Source organism: Argiope bruennichi, chromosome X2, assembly GCF_947563725.1.
Source record: "Argiope bruennichi chromosome X2, qqArgBrue1.1, whole genome shotgun sequence".
NCBI lineage: Eukaryota > Metazoa > Arthropoda > Arachnida > Araneae > Araneidae > Argiope > Argiope bruennichi.
The window spans coordinates 87,127,111-87,152,615 of NC_079163.1; the positions used below are offsets into that span (position 1 = coordinate 87,127,111).

The window sequence follows — 25,505 nt, forward strand, 5'->3', positions numbered from 1 at the left end:
ATTCTAATTTGGTAGCATCTTACTTTTAAGGAGCCCTAGATATATAAATTTCATTTTAATTGGTCCATTTATTAAATGTCTTTCGATGACTCCGAATCAACATAGAAAGGATGAAGTAGAACTCCTCTACCATCGGAATAATTTTAGTTCAACTCCGAGAGCTTGCCTACTAAAATCGTTCATAAAGTTGCTCTGAGCAGTTATACATACATTTCATATTGAAAGTTATCATCTCAATAAAAAAAAATTTAATTGTAGTAATTTTTAATTTCTCAGAGGGAAGAAAGCGAATCAAATGCATTCTCCTCTATGTATTTAAAAGGCCCAACACCACTATATTTAGAAGGGAGAGAGGAAGGGTTGTTACTATTCATAAATATTGATTAAAGAAGATTTAGCTTCGCCAGATTTATAGTTCAATGCATTGAAATATGAAAAGCACAATTTATTTCAATCTCACCATTTGTTATGCGTATTTAAACAACCGACATTCTACCCAGAATAGAGATGAGTCAGGTTTGATTTAAACTGTAGTATGTTCAATTTAATAGCATCTATACTAAATTTTATAAGATCACAACAAGCGTTAGAAAGTGCTTCTGAAACAAACATACACATACAATTTGAAATTCATATGAAGAAACTAATTTAGTGTAATCAATGGACATCAATGCATTACTTTAATGAATACTGAAATTAATGTTAAAATGATACTGATAAATGATAAAAATAACCAAGGAGAAAATTTGTATGGAATGACTTCTTTTGATCTTAAATATAGCTGAATACTTTAATGCTTAAAAAACGAATGAATTCTTGAATGCTCCTTAGTTATGTCATTACTTTTTTAAATAGCTAAATCACTTGCCTATTTCAGAATGCATCAGTTTACTATACAAGTATAATTAAATAGATTTGTATCAAAGAAATGTTTTCCTTATTTTGAATTCACAAATTCATATTTGAAGCGTAAGATTTTCATTTTCACATTTCAACAAACAAATATATTTCGAACCAGTTTTTATTGAGTTAATTCTATCTGTATTATCAAATATATCAGTAAATATATAAAGCAATTAATAATTTAAGTAATTTTATATTCCCTGTAAACTAAATACGTATAGTAATTCCAATTATTATGTAAAAAACATCCTCCTTCAAAAAAAAAAAACAGAATGTCAGGAAATACAAACGAATAATATAATAAACTAAAATGCAAGAGCACGGATTTTCGTGTGAAAAAGCTTAAAAAGAGCACTTTGTAATCGATTTTTCATGACTTCAAAAATATGGTCATTTTACCCATATTTGTTTGAACATCAAAAACTGAGTAAAAGATGAATTTCTCTCAGATAATTCCTTCTATCTTGTCAAGAGACTGGGAAGGGTTTTATCATCTGAGACTTTTTTACATTCCAAGAAACAAGATTATTCAAATAAATTTTATGCTTTCTGTAACTTGGCTCTTTTTGAAATCGAATGAAAATCCTAAGCATAATCTTACTAATAAATAGAATAAGCTTTTAGAAAAAAAAAGTATCATTTCATCGCTTTCCACTCTGTGTGATATGTTTTTCATGTTTTTATACAACTTTCTTGCATGGAAATGTAAAATTATTCAAATTACTGGCTTAAAACTTCTTGAATTTTAATCAATGTGTCGATATAATCATATATTTGCAAGTCCGAATTTAAAATCGGCGCACATATTAAGAAATTCTGTCCTCAAGGAACAATTTGGGTATTTTCTTCTTTTGAAGTGACGTTTCTTTCAAGTATCAAAATGTCTTTATATATCTATTTAAATATAATTATTTTTGTCTTGTGATATTTTAAAACTTTTTATGATATTTTATAAATAATGACTGTATAATTATTTTTTTTTATATTCTGTTCATGATATCTTTTCAATTAAGTAAAACTTAAAAAGTATAATTTGTGTACTGACATTAAATTAAAATCAATTAAAAAACAAAAAAAAACGTAAATGCGGTTTATAATTAGAAAAACCTATTACATTTAGAAAGACGGGTTCGTCACTTTTAAAAAAATGGCTTTTTTAGTACATATTTATAAATAATAATTATACTATATTAAAATAGTAATTATATATACTAATATAAAATTAATAATTGTTCTTAAAAGTCGTTAAAATTCCGTACCTAATAGCATGATAATTTGTTACATTCTGAAGTATTTATATCGTGAAGTATATGCCCACGTATACAACAAACTTATCCGTTAGAAAGAATATCAAATATTTTGTGTAATTATTCATAGTTATAATATATTGTTTAGAGTGTTATAATTAATGGGAGGTTTTTTTCTACATCCTTGGAAGAAATCTCAAATATTTTATGGTTTTAATACATTGTATACAATGTAATAATCGATCATGTTTATTTTGTAAGTCATTACCGATTTTGTTTATAATATCATTTCTATGAAGGCAAATTAATTATTGACTTGACAAGAAAATAACTTTACTTGGTTTGTAATTTCTACATTTTATTTACTGATATTCAGGGCAGAGGTCATACGTAAAATTCATTTCAAATTTAATTATTGAAATCAAGAAAATACCATTATTTGATGCAAAAATATTTTTAAAGCTGTAATTTTGAAAAGTATATTTTCAGGTTTTTATTTCTCATTTGTAAATAGATATACTGTTTGTTTTTAATTTCCTTCTAATGAGTGTTTGAAATTCTAGAATAAAAGGAATTCAATTAAATCTTTACTGTCCTTTAAATTCACATAAATAGATAAGTAAAGCAACTGAGTACACAAAAAGTAATTTAAAACTAATAAGAAATTTGAGAATATAATACATAATTTATAAGTCATACACAATTTTCCTAAAAGCTCATTTTATTTCAATAATAAATATTCCTTATAAATCAGACCATGAAATGCTCGCGCTTTCTAAACTCTGCTCTAAATTCGATAAAATTCTTTGTTAAAAATGATACTTTTGTTCAAGATAAATAAACCAGTTTATATACATTGTTAAAAAATAATGAGATTACTTCCAACCGAGGATGTCAAAAATAAATATGTTCTCGGATATCCAATTAGGGGTGAGTTATGTTGCTTTCCCGAAAACGTGTCATCCTGTCTAACGTCTTTTTTGAAGACGGCAGATAGTAAGCAGGGGAAAAAATACAACTTCTAGTGAAAGGAATTGGTCTTCACACATTTGTGCCGATCCAATGTAAGCGTTAAATCCTTTAACTCTTGAATCTTGTAAATTTTGAATTTATTATTAAAGTTTATATTTCTTATGATGGGGTTTTGCAGGAAAAACAGATAAACTTTCAGCTTCGAAATCCGAGCTTAACTCGAAACAGTGTCAGACTTTATAATAATTCTTTTATTCAGTATAAACAAGCGAGCTTAAAGGAATTGTCAAAAAGTTGTGACAGTCTTTCCAGCCATGTCTGTCGAAAATAGATGTATTTTATCATATTCCATTAGAGTTGAATCATGTTAAGATTCAAAAAAACGTTATTGCCATTTTGCAACAATGTATGACTATGAATGCCCTCCCCCTTGAAACGAAAGCTAATAAACATTACTTTACATAGCGTGAATTTTGAGATTAAATTCTTAATTCATTCTTTTTTAAAGTTAGAATTTAAGGTTGTATTTCTTACGACTGATTTTACGCAATTTAAGAGTAATATAACATCGTTATTTCCAAATTTAGTTGTAGCAATATCCCGAATAAAATATTATTTTTATACAGAATGAATAAGTGCAAATAAAAAATAAGTGAAACTAAAAATAAGTGAATCTTTAAAAAAATAGTGAGTTTATTTTCAGCTGTGCCTTTTAAAAATTAATATGTGTTAGAGATTTTCAATCAGGAATGACTTATGTTATGAGTTTCAAAAATATGTAGCCATTTCTTAAATATAAAGTTTACATAAAGAGAATATAAATGCCTTAGTGAAATGCTAAGATACTTAATATTTTTTTTCTTTTATATCTACAGATGATTCACTTTTTAGCATGTAATCTCACAAGAACGGTAGAAAGCGCAAAATAAACCAAAATCAATTTATGCATTGCCTCTGTGAAAAGTGAATAACTATGAATGCTTAGAATTCCGAGCAATTGTACTTTATTCAGTCCAATCGTAAAGTATTGTTGAATAAAAGACTTTTCTCCCATTATTTGGCTTGTTGAATTTGCATCCTTGTACAACTGACCCGGATAGCCTTTTCGGCCATATGTTCCTATGCCATTCTGAATTATTTTTTCCCTCATTCTTCTCCAAACAGTTTGTATGCTGAATTTCGAAGCATTAGGAAAAGGTAATATAATTGTTAATATAACACCTGAATTATTATTTACATGTTACACTTATTACAACATATTATACTCCAACAAAGAACTAAGCAAATCCCAAATCCCTAATCTCTCTCCTAAGAATACTCTGATTGAAAATATATGTTTATTGATAGAAAATAAACCAGTATTGCTTACATTATTAACCCTTTCTAGGGCCGTGGGAAGTATGCTTCCCGCCAAATTTATCAATCTTTGTATGAAATTTTGTAGGTTGGCATAAGTTTTGACAATTTTTTTTTAGAAAGACAGAAATTTAGATGCTTCAATTCTTTATCTCAATAAAAATGATGTGTCTTGATTTGTTACTTAATTATTAATTAACCAAATTAATTAATTAATCAAATTAAATTTATCTAATAAGCTAAATGAATCCCTTTTCTTATTCTAATTCCAAGCCTAAAAATATTTTAACATAATATGACTAGAAAAAAATGACCCTTTAAAGGGTTAAAACAGTGATTAGATTACTTTCAACCATTCTTATCAAAAATAAATATATTCCATGATATTTCATTATGTCTGAGTAATGTTATTGCTTAAAAAAATGTGTCGCTCTGTCTATCTTCTTTTTCTACGATGCTAGGTTGTGAGTAGGAAAAAACTACCCCTATGAAATGATGGTAGACTCAGAGCATTTCCGTCGTTCTATCATGAAATAATTCAGAGTAACGACCTGATCCCTTTTCCGGCAGAAACCACCTGCTACTTTTCCGCGTCAACAACACTTTAACTCGGGAAGTTAGTGCGGAAAGAATGTCGTTGAACCGAATCTGGTAAATATGATGACAAAGACAGTAAATACGATTTTTCTTAACTCAGCTAAACCAGGAAATAAAGATTTATGCAAAAAGATTTGTTTGGAAAATTTTTAGTTAAATTTTTTAGATATTCTAAAATATTATTTTAAAATTTATCAATACTTCATTGGATATTTTAATTGAAATTCTACACTTTGTAATAAATCTTTCGTCTTTTCAATTGTATAAAAGTAACTGCAATGTTGTTTGATCATATTATAATTCTACCATTCAAAAAAATTGTATTAGTAGTTATAAGGAAAACATCTTAAAAATTAAGATTTTTAATTTTAAATAAAGAAAGAACTTTAAAACTGCATCATTTAATTAGCTACCAGTTTTTTTTCACTTCAATTCGATATGGGTTTTTAATGAAATAATTTACTGTTTTGTCTTTTGTTATTGAAGAAACAAAAGTGATCATCGATAAGTAAGGCTCATAATTTTGATTATAATAATAAAAAATGCATTGAATGAATATATGAAAGTATTGCTAATTTATTATTTTTCGAACATAATTGCCATCATTTTGAGGCATTTATCCGACCGCTGAATCAGTTGAAAATCCAGGTCTTATAAAACGCCGTCGGCTACTAGTAGATCCGCTGTCGAATGCTCCATTTGAGGTTGATGTCAGAATCAAGATTGGATCGCCAAGATACTTCTTCATGAGTCCAAATAGATGAAACTCTGAGAGTCCATTCTCGCCTGTTTACAGGCAACTTCTGAGAACAGTTATTTTCCTTCGAGCGAAATTGCAGAAATTTGATTGGGAAGTTTTGGGACACCCACAGCATAGCTCAGACATTCAACACTCAGGTTTCTATCTGTTTCATAACATGAAGTTTCTCAGAGATCAAATATTGACACTCACGACAACCTCAAATGGTGCGTGCGACAGCAGTTCTACTAGCAGCTGAAGGGCGTTTTGTAAGGCCTTGGACATTCAAACTGATCCAGTGCTAGGATAAATGCCTCTTCATGAATTACAGTGTTTTTAATTCCGTTTCTTATTATCATTCATTGCATTTATTATTGTGTTCAAAATTATTTTTGTTATTTATTGATACCCCCTCGTAATTAATTTCATTTGTTAATATTTAAAATTCAGCAGCTGACGCATTTTATTTACAATCATGCAATACATTTTACGACCGAAGTATGTCAAGCAGTTGTTACTTGTCACTTTTGTAAATTAATAATTGCAAATTGGTATGATATTGTGAAATATCTGTTACACTGAAGATCTGATGAAGAGATTTTATCAAGGTTTGATTCTAATTTCTGTATCTAAATGCTATGTTCTCAAAGGCTTTCTAAATTCCTTCTTTCTTGTAAAAATAAATGTTATCCTCAACTTATTACATTTGAAATTTACTATATCGTAACTGTTATATCAAAATAATCGTATGTCAAACTTACTAAAACAAATTTTTGTCAAATAATTTATCTACGTGAGTTATATACGTCTACTTTTATGTATATGTGATAGTAATATGTTATAATTAACAATATGCCGTTAGTGGTTTCAATTGTCTTAACAAAATGCCGTATGAAAACTGCCATGAGTAACTTTAGACATACGACGTTTTGACATAAAAACAATGATATGAAAGAATATGATCGTTATTTGAAGTTTTTATCTGTTCAATTAGTTCAAAAAATATCCTACTTTCCTATAATGAGGAATGCAAAATCAAAACAACACTCTTCAATCATCTTATCTGTGTCAACAATTCAGTCATTTGACTGTAAACTCGCAAATCTTGAATGTTTATACACCTGGACCGAACTTCTCGTTCGTTCTGGTTAACTATCGATCCAAGTTTATAACTCTAAAACTTCGCTCTTTACTGTAAAATGGAGCATTATGTTGAATTAAATTAACCAGTACGACACTTAGTCTTGACATGTCCCCACTTCATTAATCTCCATTTTCATCGTTTATCGTCATTATGTTTGCGGATTACATTTCTATTTTAAATGTACTACATCATGAAAAGCTTCCACGCATTTTACTATTTGGACAAAGAACCAAAAGTTTCTCCAGAAATAATAAATGAATTTCCCTGAAACTTCATCGTTGCTAAGAATATTCTTAAAATCCCATTTTACAGTAAAGATTCTTCTTAAGGGCAATTAGGGGACCAGCAATAAATTAATAAACGAGAAAATGATTTGGGCTTACCTCTTTTCACAGATAGTTGGCATCAATTTGAAATTTTTATAAAGTTTTTTTTTCTTGTTATGCTAAACACTGACATGCATTGACATAAAAATGGCACATGTTTTCGGGAATATATAAAGTTTTTTTAAAAAATTCTCTGCGTGTGTTTTGCTTATAATATGAAAATCCAACAGAACATTTGTCATTTGAATTCCAACGACTTATTCGAGCCACGACGCATTGCCTCATTTCAGTGACAGAGCTTAACAGTTATATTCACAAAGAATGGTGAATAATTCCTACAAAAAATCATCAGAAACTAGTGGCTGAGCTTTCTCATGGAGTTGTAATGTCATTGTAGCAAAAGATCGCATTAGCTCATAAAAGTAACTGACTGAAAGTAATAAAGTAATAATCTGCAAGATAATTAAAAGAATAATCTGTAGAATATGCAAAGCATTAAAGTGTATGGAGGATTTTAATCGTACAGCACATATCAAATCACATATTGCTCTATTCTATTCTTTATGCAAATGTGATTGAAGTAATAATATTTACTGTTAGTTATGATGTTCAATCTATTAAATTTAAATTTTATAATTTATTTATAGGTATAGGTGGATATTTAATATTTCTAGCCTTTATGCAATTTAGCATAGCAATCCGAATTTAAAGTTTAAAAAATATGAATTTGTGAGAAAAAAAAAACTCATTATATCACTCTCTTAAAGAGCAACTGAAATTCAGTTCGCTACAGTGCCATTATCTCTCTGAATCTTAAAATATTCAACTACTTTTTTATATATAAGCTGCTCTATATATCTGATATGAATATTGTGAAAAAACAAGTTAATTAAGACTCATGTTTGCACAGTTGTAAATTATTTACTTCAAATGCACATATTTCTTCGAATGTTGAAAGTATTTACATTAAATCTTAAAAATATTTCATATATTTCTAGTATACTAACACTTATTCTGTAAGTTTTATATAATTTGGCTTAACACTCTACATCTTACAAAAAAAATGTATGCATAAAATGTTGGATTTAAAAAAAAAAATTTAATATTTTCTCGAATATGTATTCTATTGCTACAAAAAAGCATGCAAGTGTTTCGCACAAAAACAAAAACAATTATTGATGAAAGGTGAAAATCATAATCTGTGTTCAGAAAAATGGAGTGAGCTCAAGTCATATTATTCTTCATTGATTTCCGATCGGTCCTCAATGTGCCCTCGAGGCCAAATCTTAAATTTAATGAAGTGTATTTTTTATATAGTCAAAGTTCAAAGGCAGCTCGTCCAGCCTCTCGAACACATGTGTAAAACCGGAAGTATTTAAATACATTTAATCATATAGTATATTTACCACCTATTCATTTTAATGAATATTTTTCAAATTGTATTTATTTGCCGACTTGCTCTGCTTACGAAAACGAGAACTGAAAGCCAGGATGACAAACAAAATTTATATAGCTTTAACAAAAGAAATGGCAGCTATATATCAAATTTTAGATACTCCAAAGGAAAGTTTGTCTATCCATCCATATGCATGTGAGAGCTAGTTTTCAAGTACTCAACGAGTTAAACTGAAATCCTTCAGCTTATGGTTTTATCACCAGAGTTATAGATCCGAATTAAATTTCAAACTAAATACTGTACGGGCTGACTGTCGATCCATCTGTCAAATCAGGTGTATGTAAACAATTATGCAGCAAGTTAGAGCAATTCAATTTGGTCTGTAGTTCTGATTCCCAAACTGTATATCTGTTTAAAATTTTGAGCCTAATTGATCTAAGAGAGAAGGTTCAAATGAATATTCTATTCTGTTCACCAAATTTCAAAAGGTCAATGCGAACACACCATGTTGCGTAAGTATTCTTTGAAATGGACAGGAAAAAACGGTATTTGGCTTATAAGACGGACATAAAGCATGCTTTTCGATATTATGTACCAATTTTCTTCTTATTATTGATGCAATTCACTTCACTTTATACATAATTTTAAATGGAACCCTAAGTGAGTGTCTTATGATCTTCATCTTTACGCATCATTTCTATATTAATTGCTTTAACACTATATCTTCTGTTATAAAACAACTTGCTCTTTGTCATTTACAGAAACATACATTTATCATGAAGTGTTTAATCAAAATTACCTCTCGATTTAAAGTTTTCAAAAAATTTGCAGAACAAGAGATTAGTTATTTCTTAAAACTAGACTAGTTTTAAATAATCCCAAAAGAATCTAGACGCGATACTCTGAAGATTCAATTACTCACATCTGTTTATGTTTGATTCAACAAAAAGCAATTCTAGTCTGTTTATTATCAAAATAAACTTGTTTACGTGTTTTAAGCGACCATCTCACTAACACTTGCCTTTCCTAAAGCAAAAGAGATGACAACAGTTTCTCGATACTGAAATAGAAAAACTTCCACATTGTGTTCTTTCTGTCAGAATGTTTAATATGTATTTCCGTAACAGAGCTGATCCTCTTTGCTTACTGATTCTTTGAATGCAGCTTAGTCTTTTTCCAGCTTAAGCTGTTTTCGCTTTCACTTTTGTATTTCAATATTTCAACTGTGAGCAATGTTTTATTTTATCCTCGCATAAAATAGTGGTCTGTTAGTGATTATTTAAAATGTATCGTTTGCATAGCGTAGCCTAAAAAATTGTTTGAAATAGAGGAAAGGTGATTTGTACGTTGCCTGATTGAATAGAATGAATTTATTAAAATGCTTTCAACGTGGTAAAAATCGCAATAGTATTTAATGAAACTCTTATTTCTTTGCATCACTAATCTTTCCAATGTATGTTTAATCTAACAGAAAAAATATATTGTTTGCGTCTCAAAAACTCGAGATTACACTTGCAATAATAATAACTATTTCAACACTGCAAAGGCTCAAAATCCCTAATCTGTATGTCGTAGCAGTTCTAAGTAATAGATTAACTGCTTCTTCAAATAATCGGATATATTTAGGTTTCTTTTTCCATCTATATATTAATCAAAAGCTATAAAAAATATTTTTCATGCACGTATCGAAAGAAAATGTATTTCTTGAATGTAATTTACTTTATAAATTGGATTCTATCTTCATGCTATGTATTGTTTTCAAAAAACGCAGTTCGTCAAGTGCAAAAATAGCTCAGATTATTATTTTATTCATCCTCCAGTCTGTTTATTCAACTTACCCTACTAGTCTTTTTCCATTCGAAAACTAATTTGATTAGCCTATAGCACCAAGAGTTTTCTTCAAGAGTAAAATAAATAACACTGGGAACTTAAAATTGTATGGATATAGCCTGGTAAGAGAAAAACAACGAAGGTGAAAATGTAGTTGAAAAGTAAACATTCACTGAGGATAAAATTATGTTTTAATTTAGAAATGGATATTGTTGTTAGAGGTTGGTGCAGAATTTATTTATAACGTAGTTCGGAAAAAAATAATTTATAATAAAGAAATCGAACTTCTTCAAACATCGTGCTTTTGAATAAATTAAATCATCATGCAAAAAATTTTATACGTGAAACTTTTAGCTAAGATTTGCTCCTTTTTAATTAATCATTGAGAATATTTTATTTTGCTCTGAATATATTACACTTCAGAACTTATTTTAACTCTTACTTTTTCTGACGTGTACACGTGTCGTTAAATTATAATTTTGGATATTTTTTTCGAGTTTTACTCCTATATATATATATATATATATATATATATATATATATATATATATATATATATATATATATATATATATTCCAATAGTATAGAATCGTATGCTTGTTCTTATGAGAGAAATTGCAATCTCCAATAAAAAATAAAGTATCAGAAGGGAGATTAGATTATGGGATTGAGAGGGAGCTGGATTTGTAAGTACACAAAAGTGTAATATTATCAAAATCCCTTGCCATTCTTTATCATCAAAAATTCCTTTTATTTAATAAGAATAAAAGTGCTTTAAAACATATAGAAACTATAAAAAGTCGTTAGGAAAGAATTCAAAATTTATTTATGTTTTATAAATACGTAATTTGTAAGCATTCTTGTTGCATTGCCCTGATAATCTACGTATAAAAGCGCTTTGATAAAAACGATAGCACTTACATGCGCTAATGATGCAAATATGCTAACAAAATATTTATCTTATTCATATATTTTTGAATCAAAAATGAATATAGCATTAAAATTTATTACCTGATATTCATCCATATTATCATGAAAAGCGTTGTATTCGTATCAGAAAAGTGTATCATTTACATATTTTATCAGATATAGATACTTCAATTAATAAGGGAACAAATTTAATTTGTCGATTTTTTATTATGTTTACTTTGTATGTGAAATATTATTATCCCCCCTCCCTCTAGAATTTATTAAAAATTATTTATCACTGTTTTAATAAAGTAAGAGATTTGCCTTGTAAAGCTATCTTCATCTCTCAATAATACCTGCCAATCCATTATCCCCTTTTCGAGATGAGAATTTATTGAGAACGAACCGATGTGCCATGGCAACAATCGCATCTCTATGACGTCACCTCCACCTGTTGACGAGGCCGAAGCAGGCTGAATCACCAGAACAAGGTTCTCCCTACCTAACATCAGATACTAGCACAAAATACAGAATTTTTCCATCAGTTGGTTGCATGTCTTTTCTGGTGCTCAAACAACAGGTGCACTCTCTGGATTCCCAGTGCTCACTTCGCGTGTTCGTAATTCCTTGACTGTTTTCACATTCTTACTCGCGCATCAAACGGATTGGAGTTACGAGGTCAAAAATCTAACGGATATGAAATAACTTAACAATATTTGGATTATCTATTGCAATTGCCAATTTTGGAATTATTTCTGTTTCCATTTGAAAATATCTGCTTTCTAGTAGATATTGGCACCAAAATTATGCTGCTGCGAACATTGAAGGTAAATCCTTTTGAATTAGGTGCAGGAAATAAGTATTAAAAATGTGATTTTCTTTTTAATCATTGGCATTATTTACTTTTTCGGACAATTTTTTCTGAACTAAAATATCCAAAGATTTATGTGTCTTCACTCATTATGTTATTTCATTACCCCTATTGGGAAGAAATTTTGAAAATAGCATTGTTTATTGTTAAGAAGAGAATACAATATCTATTGAAAGAATAATTTCCCACAAGAGAATATTATTACAAACTAGTGTATAAATTAAATCGGAGCTCAATTGCATATGCAACAACTTTTCTCTAAATCGGGAATATATTTCATCATGAGAAGTAAATAGTTTCTTTAGTTCATTCCATTTAATGAAATGAAAACAAGCAAGGCTCATGGGAAAACTTTTGTGACAAAAATTATATCTCTTTTTGAAAGTCAAATGCTAACCTTTCATGTAAGAAGTAAATATTCTTGAAATTTCTCGTCTGATATATAAAATTGCTATTTTTAAAGCACCTATTCGATATAAACAAGTTCATAAAATATCGAAGTTATAATTTCTGCTATTAATTTTTACGTGTATAGAACATTGACAAGAATTCATTTCGAATTATTTCTGGTTAAGAATTTAGCAAAGCCTCATTCTTTTTTAATAGCTGAAGATATTTACTTGCAAATATTTCCTTAAGGATTACTTAACGCTACTTGACATGTGAATATCTGAGATTACTCCGAATCCGACATTTTTGAAATAACTCTGTTGGAAGAATATCATCAAATTCATGGTCACAAATTCCTGGAGAGACTAGTAAACTTTAAAAATGCAGTAAAGAAGCTAAATATTGAACACCACGTCGTGTGTTCAAGACTCTTTTTTCTATAAGTTGTGTGATGACTATGTCTCGAGGTCGTTCCCGTTCTGACTCAAAAGCAAACCTTCAGCCATCCTTGAGAGGTCCATTAACAGCCGTGACTCCTACTTTTTCCAAGAAATTTGGCGGAGTTGTTTTGCAGAAAGGTAAGCCATTAAAATTTATATGTATAATAGTTTTGCAAAGTATTGCAAGAAGATTTGAAACTCGTGAATATTTTTTAATATTCTAAGAAATGATAGGTTATATTTTATCTTTTATGGCTGAGCGTTCCAGATTGGATGATTTACTTTTTTGTAGGAAATTTTAATCGTTGCTTACATGCACATTTACATATAATTTTTTAATTCCTATTTATATTCAATTATAAATTACTAATTATATGCAAAACAATAATAGTGCCGCCAATCAAAGTGCATTGAGTCATTCTAATGCGATTTCCATATTTCCTGAAACAGAACCATTGTGACTATATGTTTTCAGTATCTTATGTAATAAAAACTTCGATTCATTCTGTTATTTAAAGAAGATAATATTGCGTTTTAAATGTCTGTTTTTAAAAAGGAATAAGTTTCAACTATTTTCACGGATGATTTCTATGATATATAATAATTTTGCTCAGAAGTACTAAAATTTATCAGAAATATTTTCATGAAATATTGCATACAAAATAATTTCCATTATGAAAATAATTTTTAGATCTAATTATAAAACTTTATTACCGAATTAATTTTGAAGTTATGTAAAGAGATATAAAAGCGTTACTTGTTCTGTTTTTTGTAAAAAAGGAAACCCATTTTTGTAAGCTTTATTTCTTTATAAAAGCCATACGTGCTTTTTCTTCCTTTACATTCATATTTAAGAGCGTAATAAAATTGTAGTTGAAAGCAGTTTATATATTTATCATGTAAAAAATATGTATCTCATTGATCCTTTGAAGCATTTTGTTTACCTCGAAAAGTTTGATATCTAAACAAAGATTCATATGTATCAAATACTCTTCTTTTATATTATATTAAATAAATTTTGTTTCGAATGGATTTAAAATAAATGTCATTTTCAAAATATTTGGCAATAGTCCGGAATTCCCTAAATAAGTCATTTCATTTAACGCAAGAAAAGTTCAAAAATTATCCGTTCCCTTTAACCTGATAAAAAAAATAATTTCTTCTGAATTTTTAAATTTTATTCTATTTATTCGTAAAGCAATCATTGCATTTCATAAATATTTCAAAAGATAACTTAAAAATCTTAATCCCTTTTAGAATATATGAATTTTTTTTCTTTCAGAATATGTTTAAAAATTAAAAAATGAAATTAAATATTTATTCAAAATTAAAAGATGTAGTTTATGAAAATCAAGCAAAATCAAATCATTTCATGATGATATTTTCATCTAAAAATAAAAGTTAAACTAGATTTGAAAGGAATGAAAATTTCTCTGAAATAATCAATTATATAATTCTTTTCAAAAACGAAATTCAGTCGTCAAAAAGATAATAAAAACTTTCTTTAGCGGTGAGAGTATTCCCTTTTTCCAATTACAAAAGCACATGTATATACACGTGAGTAATTTCTAATGCTGATACTCAATTCCGGAGAAACTATACACTTGAAGCCTTAAACTAAAAAACAAATGCGGAAACACGGAAACCGCAAAGGAATTCGCATGACTTTCCCTTTCATTTGATTCAGTGCGAGGAACTTGCATTTGGGCGTTGTTTTATTATCTGGAAGAGAAACAACTCCGCATATTTTTCTACCTGAATCTGAAAATACGAAATAAAGAGATAAATACTTTTAACACGTGTGTTCTAAACTCTTAAAAGCATGTTATTTGGAAGTTTATTTAATTCTGAAAACTTCTAGAAGCTTTTTTAAAAATATTATGAAACTACGTAATCATGTGGTTTGTTTTCGTTATAGATCGTTCTCCGGCTCTTAATGGTTTACACTTTTTGTATCATGATTTTCTTGTATGAAAACTTCCTTTATTTGCTTAACTTGTTCAATTTTTTAAAAAAAATTAGAATCACTATAATTTTCAACATTGATTCTGTAATGATAACGTTTCGTGCTTATAATGTTAAAAGATATATTCTCGTAAGATAAAAAATTTTGTAAACATATTTTTCCAACATTAATTCAAAAAATTTCACCAAAATGTGATATTACAACAAAAAATATTTAAATGTAAAAAATTAAATTGTTTAATCATGCATTAATGCATGACTTGTAATGCATTGAGTTCTCCTATAGAAGAAAAGGCCGTGCTTTGAAAAAATATATAGCAGAATATCATGCTAAAAAAATTATCTAAATTTTTCTACAGTGATGGATAAAAAATAGTTATTTTTGCGGTCAATTAAAGGGAAATAATATGTTTTAAATGTTCTATTCAATATGTTGAGTTATATGAAAACTATGTTATCCGTTTGTTATGTTGTGGTAGGCTTAATTTTATATACAGTATGATCCTAGAGTAAAAAGCATTGCAAAGAGATATATAACTGTTAAGGAACTTTTTTTTGAAATTATACATCTGTATATGCATATTTTTTAATTAAATTCATCTATGATATCGAAGTAATTAATTACTTTGATTTCACTGAATATTTTATTCCCAATAAACGTAATTTTAAGAGTTTAGAGTGAAAGGAATTCAAACAAACAATAACATAATAGTGTCTTTAAAGCTTTGAATATTTTGGCTAAGAAATATTTCATATTTGATAAATTCCGGCGAGCTGTACTCAAATTTTTCAAGCTAAATTTATTCTATGAGGAAGAGAGTGTTTTAAAAACTATTGGCTTTGATGGAAAAATATTTGTAAATCTCTTCCTGTTCAAAATATTGCTGTTGTTGAAGAGAGAGGAGTAAAAAAGCTAAAAATTCTATGGAATAATTCTTTGGTAAATTAGTTTTAGTCCAGTAAAAGCACTCTTTATACAAAATACAGAGCATTTTTGTTCAAATTTTAAAAAAATACCCTGAGACAGATAACAAAAAAAATCGTGAAGTTTTTTTCTAAAAGCATAGCTGAGGGCTTCATTCATTGGAGATTAGTATTCGCTTTAAAAAAAATATATAATTGGAAAAAAAGAAATTAATAACAAATGCAAATACTTGAATGATTCGTTTGTCTGAAAAATAAAATTGCTAATAATCGAAAATTTGACAGTTGACCTCATGAAGCTGATTATTTTACTGGAGGCAGGTTCCTCAATATTTGAATCGTCTGAAGTTAATTACTTTGCCATAGGAAATGCATCAAGACAATTTGCAAGCAGGGGAAGAAATGTGAATGACCGATTTATTCATGCTGGTTTTAACATACGCGTCTGACGCTTCTAACTACATCAATTCAAGGCCATACATTTGCTAGAATTCTGCTGCCGATGCTTGAAATAAGTTTGTTCGCGTTGTATGCGGCGTTCAAAAACGCAACAATCATTTCAAAGTTTTGTCAACATTGATAATTAAAAAAAGAAAATAATTTATTTATTTTTTGAATTTTTTATAAACCTTATGTATGCGGCATTCAAAAGCGCAACAATCACTTCAAAGTTTTGTCAACATTAATAATTAAAAAAAGAAAATAATTTTTTTGAATTTTTTATAAACCTAATGTATGCGGCGTTCAAAAATGCAACAATCATTTCAAATTTTTGTCAACATTGATAATTAAAAAAAGAAAAATTTTTTTTTTGAATTTTTTATAAACCTTAAAATTATAATTGCTGTTTAGGTGTATGATTGTGTATAAATGTAAAATATTTACAAATACAGAATTATTGAAACTCCACAGTATTTATAACAATTACGATCTTTGCTTTTGTAATGTTTGAAGCTTATTATTTTTGTATGTTACGTTTGTAAAATTTTTACTTTATTTCTACTCTTTCAGATAAATTTTCCAAACCGTCAGCCGCATAGATTTAAAATTTTATGATGATGTGCATTTTTGTTTGAGCAGATAAAAAGACCTTCTATTTGCCAATATAAATATACACTTTATAATTGTAAGAAATATGCAATACACCCTATAATTATGAGTAATATAGCATGTGAGTGAAATTGAGAAAATTAGTTCGTAAATTTTTATTGTTTTTTACATTATTTTGGATTAAGCTGTTACTTAATGAACGAAATAAAATTGCTGCACAGAAAAAATAATTCCTAGTATTGATCAGTAGAATGCATTTAGAATCTTTCTTTATTTTTCTCACTGCTTTTACATATTCTCTGGTAGATCCTAAAGCATTGTTAAGCACGTTACGGTTTGAACTTATATTTGAATACTAAACCAAAAATTCCGTTTTTAAAAATATAGGTTCTAAATGAAGGATTTCGGAAACTGCATTCAAAATCTAGTCAGTGGGCACACGTAATATCTAATGTACCGATAACATGATTAAATAATTTTTCACCAACTGAGTTTATACGCCATGGGTTCCTCACTACAAGAATTTTCCTCCTCCTATCCAAAGCCCTCTCTTATTTGAAATACTGTTCAGTAGCAAGGCAGTAAGACTTCTTTAAATTTCACCAGCCTTTATCCTTGATTTTGTTAGTTCTAAATTTCCAGCTACAAGATGAACATACTCAATTATGGGTTTTACGTTTTTCCTGTTTTAGCATGTTTAAACCTCCTTTCTCTGGTCATTTCTTCTTTTCCTATGTCTATTGACCATTCAAAAATTATAATGAGTTGTTGTTTAGAAATATTTATTCATCTTTTGGTGATTTAGCCATTTGGCATTTAAAAGACACTTGAGAGACATTATTGTTACTTCCAACAATACATAAATGGGTAACTTCCGGGAGGGATCTTCAATGGTAGCTTACTGACATTTTTGTCACTCGTGTTGTGGACAAATACTTTCGTTCTAGCAGCTCAATACAAGTCTGCAGTTTTGTCTAGATGAGGATAATAAACGACAAATTTAATACTGCACAAAGGATTATCAGGTGGTTAATGAAGTCCAAAAAGTTCTATTTTAAGGTATAATTGTATAGAAATGTTACACATGTTTTGGAATTTTATCAACTCGACTATTTAGCAATGAAATGTTATAGCAATAAACTCACAAAATGTTATAGTCTCCAATAAAACACAATTAAATAAGTTCCTGGGAAACTTTTCAGTATTAATCGGTTCAATTGGCTCGTATCATGAGTGAAAAATGCTTCCATGCCATTACTTCATAAATATTGCTACAGTTGTCTTAGATGAGTTCATTAAGAATTTTAGGATGATAACAAGAATTGAACATCGAACTTCTCCAATAAATTGATCCCCAAGTTTGCCTCCACTTGTCATTTTACTGTTTAGATTTACTTACTAACATTGAAAAATACTCTGACTTTAAATTATATTGAAAAAACAAACTGTGGAACCTCTGAAAAATATTTATCTATTGCTTCAGATTTAGTAAAATATTTAAATAGCATTCTTAGAAGATAAAACAAACCCTTTACAATATTTTTATTAATTATTACTGGTTATCATTAATAAGATAACTTTTTGTGCAATATTTTGTATGAAAAATCATTCCTACCTTGGCTTTTGATGCAATCTCCAATTCTCTCTCGTTGCCAATCAAATACGAACTTGATCATTAAAATTCACTTGTATTGTAATTTTTATAGAAAAATAATAAAACACAGGATACAATATTACATGGAATAATGATAAGAGATAAATTTATTTTTTAATTGTATTTATTAATATAGAGGACTAAGGAATACTTTCATCATTGACTGCTTATTTATTTATCTGCCATTTATTATGCGTCATTGACTTCTCGAATCCATTTCTAATGTTTCATTTATCACTATCATTACTGAAAACAAATAAAAGATGAGAAATGATCAATATAAATTGCATTCTTCTACGAAATGCATGATTGATTCAACACTTTGCTGATAAAGAAACAAAAATTTATATTTTATTTAACCCAGAAGGGACGTAGGACTTATTATCTTTCATTGCTAAATTATTCAAATGATATGCAGAGAGCTTTCTGAAGACTTTGCATTAAATATGGTAAATAGGATGTCACACTAATTATCATCTTACAATAAAGATAATGGATTCTGAATATCCTTTGTTTATTAGCTTTATAAACAAACACTCTCTTGTTCAATTTAAGAGAAATGTCAGAAATCTGCTTTCATTAAAATCTCGGGAAGCTTTTGGCTTTAGTGACGAAAGATTCACTATAACTACTTCGCTTCTCTGTTATGCCTTTGAAAGATTTCTGAAATTCGATAGACATTTCGCTCTTACAATCTTCACCCCCACCGTATCCTGAAATGAAGTGGTTAAATAAAATAAAACAAATTTGGAATAAGTTTTTAATGTTTTAAATCGATTGTTATAGTAATTCTACATAATACTTTTAGTTTTTCAATAAACATTAAGAATTTCTAAAATTCTTGCAATGGCATTCTGTAATAAATAATACAGACGCGAATAATTGCAAAATTCAATGCAAAAGAAGTATTTCATTCTTTTCGTTTCTTATTTTTATTTTAGTATCTTCAAGGGGATCATGATTTGTTGAATACTTCTTTTCTATTGAGAGATCAATAGAAAAGAAGATCAATAGAAAGAAAGAAGTAAGACTTTATTCAAATTTCTTAATCTTTTTACAACATTTATAACAAATCTCCTGAAAACACTGAGAAATGATAAATCCATTCAATTCACCTAAATTTGTATATTAATTTACTATCATTTGTCTTGAAATTTTTCTCTCGAATATCTTGAAATTATAAATTATAAATTACTGTGCAATATAATTTTAAAAAGAAGAATATTTTGATGCTTTCGTTGAAAATGTTTATTACGTATTTATAATTAGCGTATAATAAAAGTAAAAATGCCATCAAATGGAAAGTGCTTTATTTGAAATGAGACTCTCTCAATATTCCATGAAGTGAATTGTTTGTTGCTTTAGCTTGAAAAGACTGCACTAATTACGAATGAATACTGATTTCTCCCATTTCATACACATTAACTCATTTACTTTCAAACAACATTATTAAATTATCAGAAGGCATGGGCACTATGCTACAATGCGCTGATTAACCAGTTAATCTAATTTATTTATTACATTTCACTGTCTCATATCTGCTAATTATCAAGGGTATTCTTAATTTTGATAGAAAATTATGTACATGTTGACTGGTTGGGGAAAAGGATATCACATTCTCTTAACATCACTTGGGGGAGAACTTTCTCCAAACATTGGTTGCAGTGCTCCTTAAACCCAGTGTGAAAATTTATTATAAATGGAATGTTTTGAAACTGTATAAAATTGTTAAAATCCGTAGTTTTCAACGAATCCTACATTTATTTTTACATTTTGCATCAATTCAACATTATTAGTTGGTTTTAAAATGAATTTATGATTTATACCGGAGAGATTAGCATTAATTAGGTTCATGGCCCATTTTGAATCTACTTGAGTGGAATTCTGAAAAGAATGAAAAGATGACGATGAAGATATCTACGTCCCCAAGCTCTACATTAGCACGGCACCTACGAATTCAAAATTTACCTGTTTAATATATGCATTAGATCTTCAGCAGAACAGCATCTTGAGCTTAAGTTTCTCTCATGCTGAAGTACAAAATTTGCTACTGAACCAATGTGGTCCAGACAAATTATGCAAACATTTGAAATAAAATTAGTTTTTGTAACATTTTATAATGTTCATTATTATATTTTTCCTCTTACAAATCCAATAAAAAGAAAGTTTATCTTACAGAAGCAATAAATTTTGCTCTTTTGTATTTGAAATTGAAATGCTCTCATACTCCAAATGGTAAAATTAGCATACATTTTTCCGTTATTCGAAATTTTGCGAGAATTTTTGCTGCAATATCGTTAGATTTCTTTTTTCGATTGTGATATTGTTGTTATTATTTACTGTTATTATTAATTTTGTATACTTTTTATTTTATTTAAAGTTTTCTGCCAATAAAATTGTCTCTATAATGATACAACAAAAGAAAATGTACCAAAAGCATGTAGTTCTAGCCGATATTTTTTTAGTTTAAAAAGTGCTCAATAAAGTATTTTCAATTTTTTTTAATTTCAGTTTTTAAAGAGAATTAAAGTTAATCGTAATTTTAATCTTCCATGATTATAGAATCTTGTATTAAAGTAACATTTTTGTTGAAACCTCATAAATGTAAAGTCAAATGAAATACGATTATTTTTAATGTGCTAATTATAACATTGCTTTAAAAAAAACCTTTTGAAATTTTCATTCAACGATCTGAAATAAAATTCTTCTTACTTATAATAAAAGTCGATTTTAAGTTGAAGACATTATTTTTTTTTTTTTACTATGCTCCTAAGAAATAAATAGACGATTGAATTTTCGTTTGTTTAAGGTTCTGTAAAACAAGACAAATAAAATTATTTTTGATACTGTTGATAAAAACTTACAAACTATTTTAAATCTCAAAAAAGTAATGAATATCATTCAAATGATTTTTAATATAAGGATGATTCCTAGAGCCGTCGAAAGATTTTGCAAAAATATTATTTATTTTTCACTTATCTTTTTACAATAACTAACAAGACTATATTTCCAGTACTTCTACAAAATATTTAGCTGGTTATTTTTAAGAATCATAATAGCGCGTTTATTACTACTCAGATATATTTATCTGTACCTGAATAGAATATAACCAAAGCGTTTTGACGTAGAAAATGCCATATCTCTAGTGGTATGAGTTTTCACAAAATAATAAAAATGTTGTAAGGAATGTAAACGCTTTAAACAGGTGATGATAAAGAGGGTTTTGCTTTGATGCATTACCCTGATAATCCAGTCTTTCTTAAAAAGAGTATATTAAATTGAAATACCTAAACTGCCCTCTGATTTTATTTCTAACTTATGAAACAAAATAATAAAAAAACAATATGCCTTAGTCATTACAAAACACGTAAGTCTTCTTTCATAATAAAATTCGTTTTAACAGAAAAAGGATAACAACTGAAAATACATCAGCAGATTGAGTCCAGACTGAGTATGATTAAGTTTCCGAAAGAGTTTACAACCAATTTCATAGCATATGAAGAAAGGATTTTAGATCGCAAGTAACACGTGTATTTTGGCATCATAAAATGAAGAACTAGGTTAGTTGAGCTATAACATTCAAATTAAAAAAACAATTTGTAACTGTTTATTTGTACACTTTCCCTATTATTGTATAAAACAAGGGCAATTCCTTTTCTGTTTTCATTCAAAAGAAAAGCAACTACATCTAAGTGAGCATCAAAATGCCTTCAGCATGAATCATTTTAAGTAATGTTGATCTCGATTTTGCTACGAAGAAAAGGCATTTTATTCCTATTGTTGATATTATGAGTCATAAGTATCTTGAAGGATTTTTAAAATATTTGGTGTTTTAGTTCAAATGTTGATATTATCAGTCATACGTATCTTGAAAGTTTAATATACTATTTGGTGTTTTAATTCTAATATTGCTATAATCAGTCTTCGGTATCTTGAAAGATTTTTTTAAAAATATATTTGGTGTATTATCAACAGTGTATTCTACTTATTTTCTTATCTTGAATCATACTACTTTTATAAATAAAGGGAATTTTTTAAAATTTAAAACAGGACTATTACTAACAAATTCTACATTGAAGAAGAATAAGTTGAAGAAGATAAAAACAATGTTCTTTCACAAATTATACAATTTTATTTTTTTACAATCTTGTTTTACCAATTTAGAATTCTTCAGTTATAAATCGATATTAAAAATAATATGTCAACACACTATTGTTTTTAAAAAATATTTTGATTTTTCTTTTTCTTCCTCTTTCAATTCTCTAAAAAAGAAATTATATCAATCTGTAAGTTTATTGCTTATAGATATGCCCATAGTCTTTGCATTTGATTTTCAGTGAAGTAGTTACAGAAATTTGAATATTTCTGTCCAAATTTTTGTGCCGATATTATGTTGACATTTATCATTCTTTTCAAATTAAAGCAAAAATGTAGTCGACTTTCGCAAGAGATCACCTATTTATTTTTTATTTTTACTGCACAAACATGTAAATATTTTATTTGATAACCTCATTTTACGGAGAGTATATGATTAAAGTTAACCAATTCAGAGCTATATATATATCTATAACGATTCATCTGAAAGTTGTAAAATTTTGCAATCTTCTTAATAAAACGATGCAAAAAATAATAAGCTAAAAAACCTTAAGTTTATAAAATTGCTACCATAGAGGATATGACGGCTTTTTACAGCAATTCGACTCTATTTCACAATTTTCATTTCAAAAATCCTTTCATGAAAACAGAACCATTAATCTTATTCATTATTATAAAAAAATATTTGAAGTCCTACATATTCAACAATTAAGTGCAGCAAATTCCTAGAAATGTTGCGAATCACTAAGATTCCAGTCTGTGATTGTTGCAGATGAAGAACATGATGACTGATCACTTGTTCTCTTGTAAAATCATTCTTCTATTTTATAAAGTTCGAAGCATCGGCAAAGAATTTCACCAGTAAAGCGATATTTTGTAAATTTCACAACAGTTCAGTGAAATGGGCAAGGAAGTGATAAAAAAATTGAATCTCTTTATTTAGTATTGTTTTTCTAGTGCACGAGCTAAGCGGTTGCGAAAATTTATACTACTGTAGTTTTACCATCAAACTTTATCTAGTAGCAGTTTTTGTAGTTAAAATTTGTTCTTGGCTAAATGTCTTAAACATCTGTTCATTAAGAAATTTACTGAATTTCATAATTTTCATTTCAAATTTATAGATATATACCATTCTGAATAGGACTCTGAACAAGAAAATTTTAATTATGTATAAAGAGCACATAATACGTACATCCCGTAATAAGCGTCAAAACAGTCTCGCAATTAAATTTCAACATACAAGTCGCATCTCGCAAGAATTGAAGTATAAGACAACGTCTATTTGCATATGCGTCTAAAGCAATTGCATTCGTCTAATGCTTTTTGCATTTGCGTCTAATGCAATGGCATTGGTATTATGAACATCATGCGATTGCACCAATAATTAGCATTTATTGTTTGTATAGTTTCCTATCAAATAAAATCTAATAAAAATAAATAACATCTAATAAATAAATCTAATAAATAACATCACATAATTCCGTGACACTCGTTGAAAAACAATACCATAGTTTAATTTTGGTCTCCATTTCGTATGCGCGCGCTCACGTGTGTGTGTGTAGGCTGGGGGGAAGCACCGTAACGTCATCGCAAAACATTAATACAATTAGCAACTGTATATTTCATGGCATTCACATTATATTTGATAAATAATTGTGACATTAGATGTGTCGATAACTACAGTGTCAAAATTGTAAATGGCACTGTATATATAATATATCGACTAAGAAACTTCTGTCTGTGAGCTCTGGAGTCTATCCAATTTTAACAAGGAATAATACGAGGAATAATGCAGGCTGGCTGGAAGAAGTGATTCCTACATAACATGAGTTAATATCTGTAATTTTCGAAGTTTTCCATCAACAAAAAAAACAAGATAAATTTTTAATTAATTATCCTTACATTTTTTCCAAATATTCAGTAAACATAAAATGTGAAATTTAACATAAAATCAGTAAACATAAAATGTGAAATTTAATCTTCTAGCACAAAACCACAAAAAAAATGAGTTTTTAATCAATTTGTCATCTCCCATCAAAAGACTCCTTACTTACTAAATCGCATGTTTGTATAAAAATTTATGATTCGAATTAAATTATAGCTGGACGCCACATAAATATAAAGTACCTGTGCATAAAATTAAGCGAGGAAAGTCTCAACATTTTTCCCAAGTTAATTTCCTAACCATATAATGCTATAGTTTGACATTTTGTGAAGTTTTTTTTAGTCAAAATGATTCGTGAAAGTTAGAGGATTTGCGGAAGATACTTTAAAGCATTGAGTGAAAGATGGAAATAGATAAGCTAAGGTGTCTGTTACGTTGTCCGTCCGTGAGATTTTCATTGAACGCTGGATGAGTAACTGCCATTCAGCTGAGTTCGTTGACTTGACATCTATGAGTCTTTTGACACGCGTAGTTTTAACGTGATATTCCTAGTAAGTCGTACACAGAAAGAGAAAGAAACATATAGTGGCGCGAACTTCTTTATAAAAATGAGCATTTATTCACTGAACGCAGCATTTTTACTTCGTATTTAGCTGTACCATCACAAAAGTGCGTTTCTCATAGGAATAAACAAACACTTTTTAAATAAAGAAAAAGTTTAAAATTTCTTTTACTTTCACAAAGGATTGTAAAAAAAACAAACAAATTCGAACTTCAGATTTTGATGAATCTGCACGTTATGGAATTTCCT

The 25,505-nt window shown here is 28.3% G+C and overlaps 1 protein-coding gene across 4 annotated transcripts in view; it reads left to right on the forward strand.

The window, feature by feature from the left end:
- Positions 1–25,505, forward strand: part of LOC129960059 (uncharacterized) — a 353,127-nt gene that overhangs the window by 116,195 nt on the left and 211,427 nt on the right. The window contains exon 1 of one of the 4 annotated variants that reach the window (XM_056073115.1): positions 12,255–13,259. The exons of the other annotated variants lie outside the window; for them this stretch is intronic. Coding sequence (XP_055929090.1) covers positions 13,133–13,259 — 127 coding nt within the window. The 5' untranslated portion in view covers positions 12,255–13,132. Of the gene's footprint in view, positions 1–12,254; positions 13,260–25,505 lie in introns of those variants that run through there. 4 annotated transcript variants of the gene reach the window in all.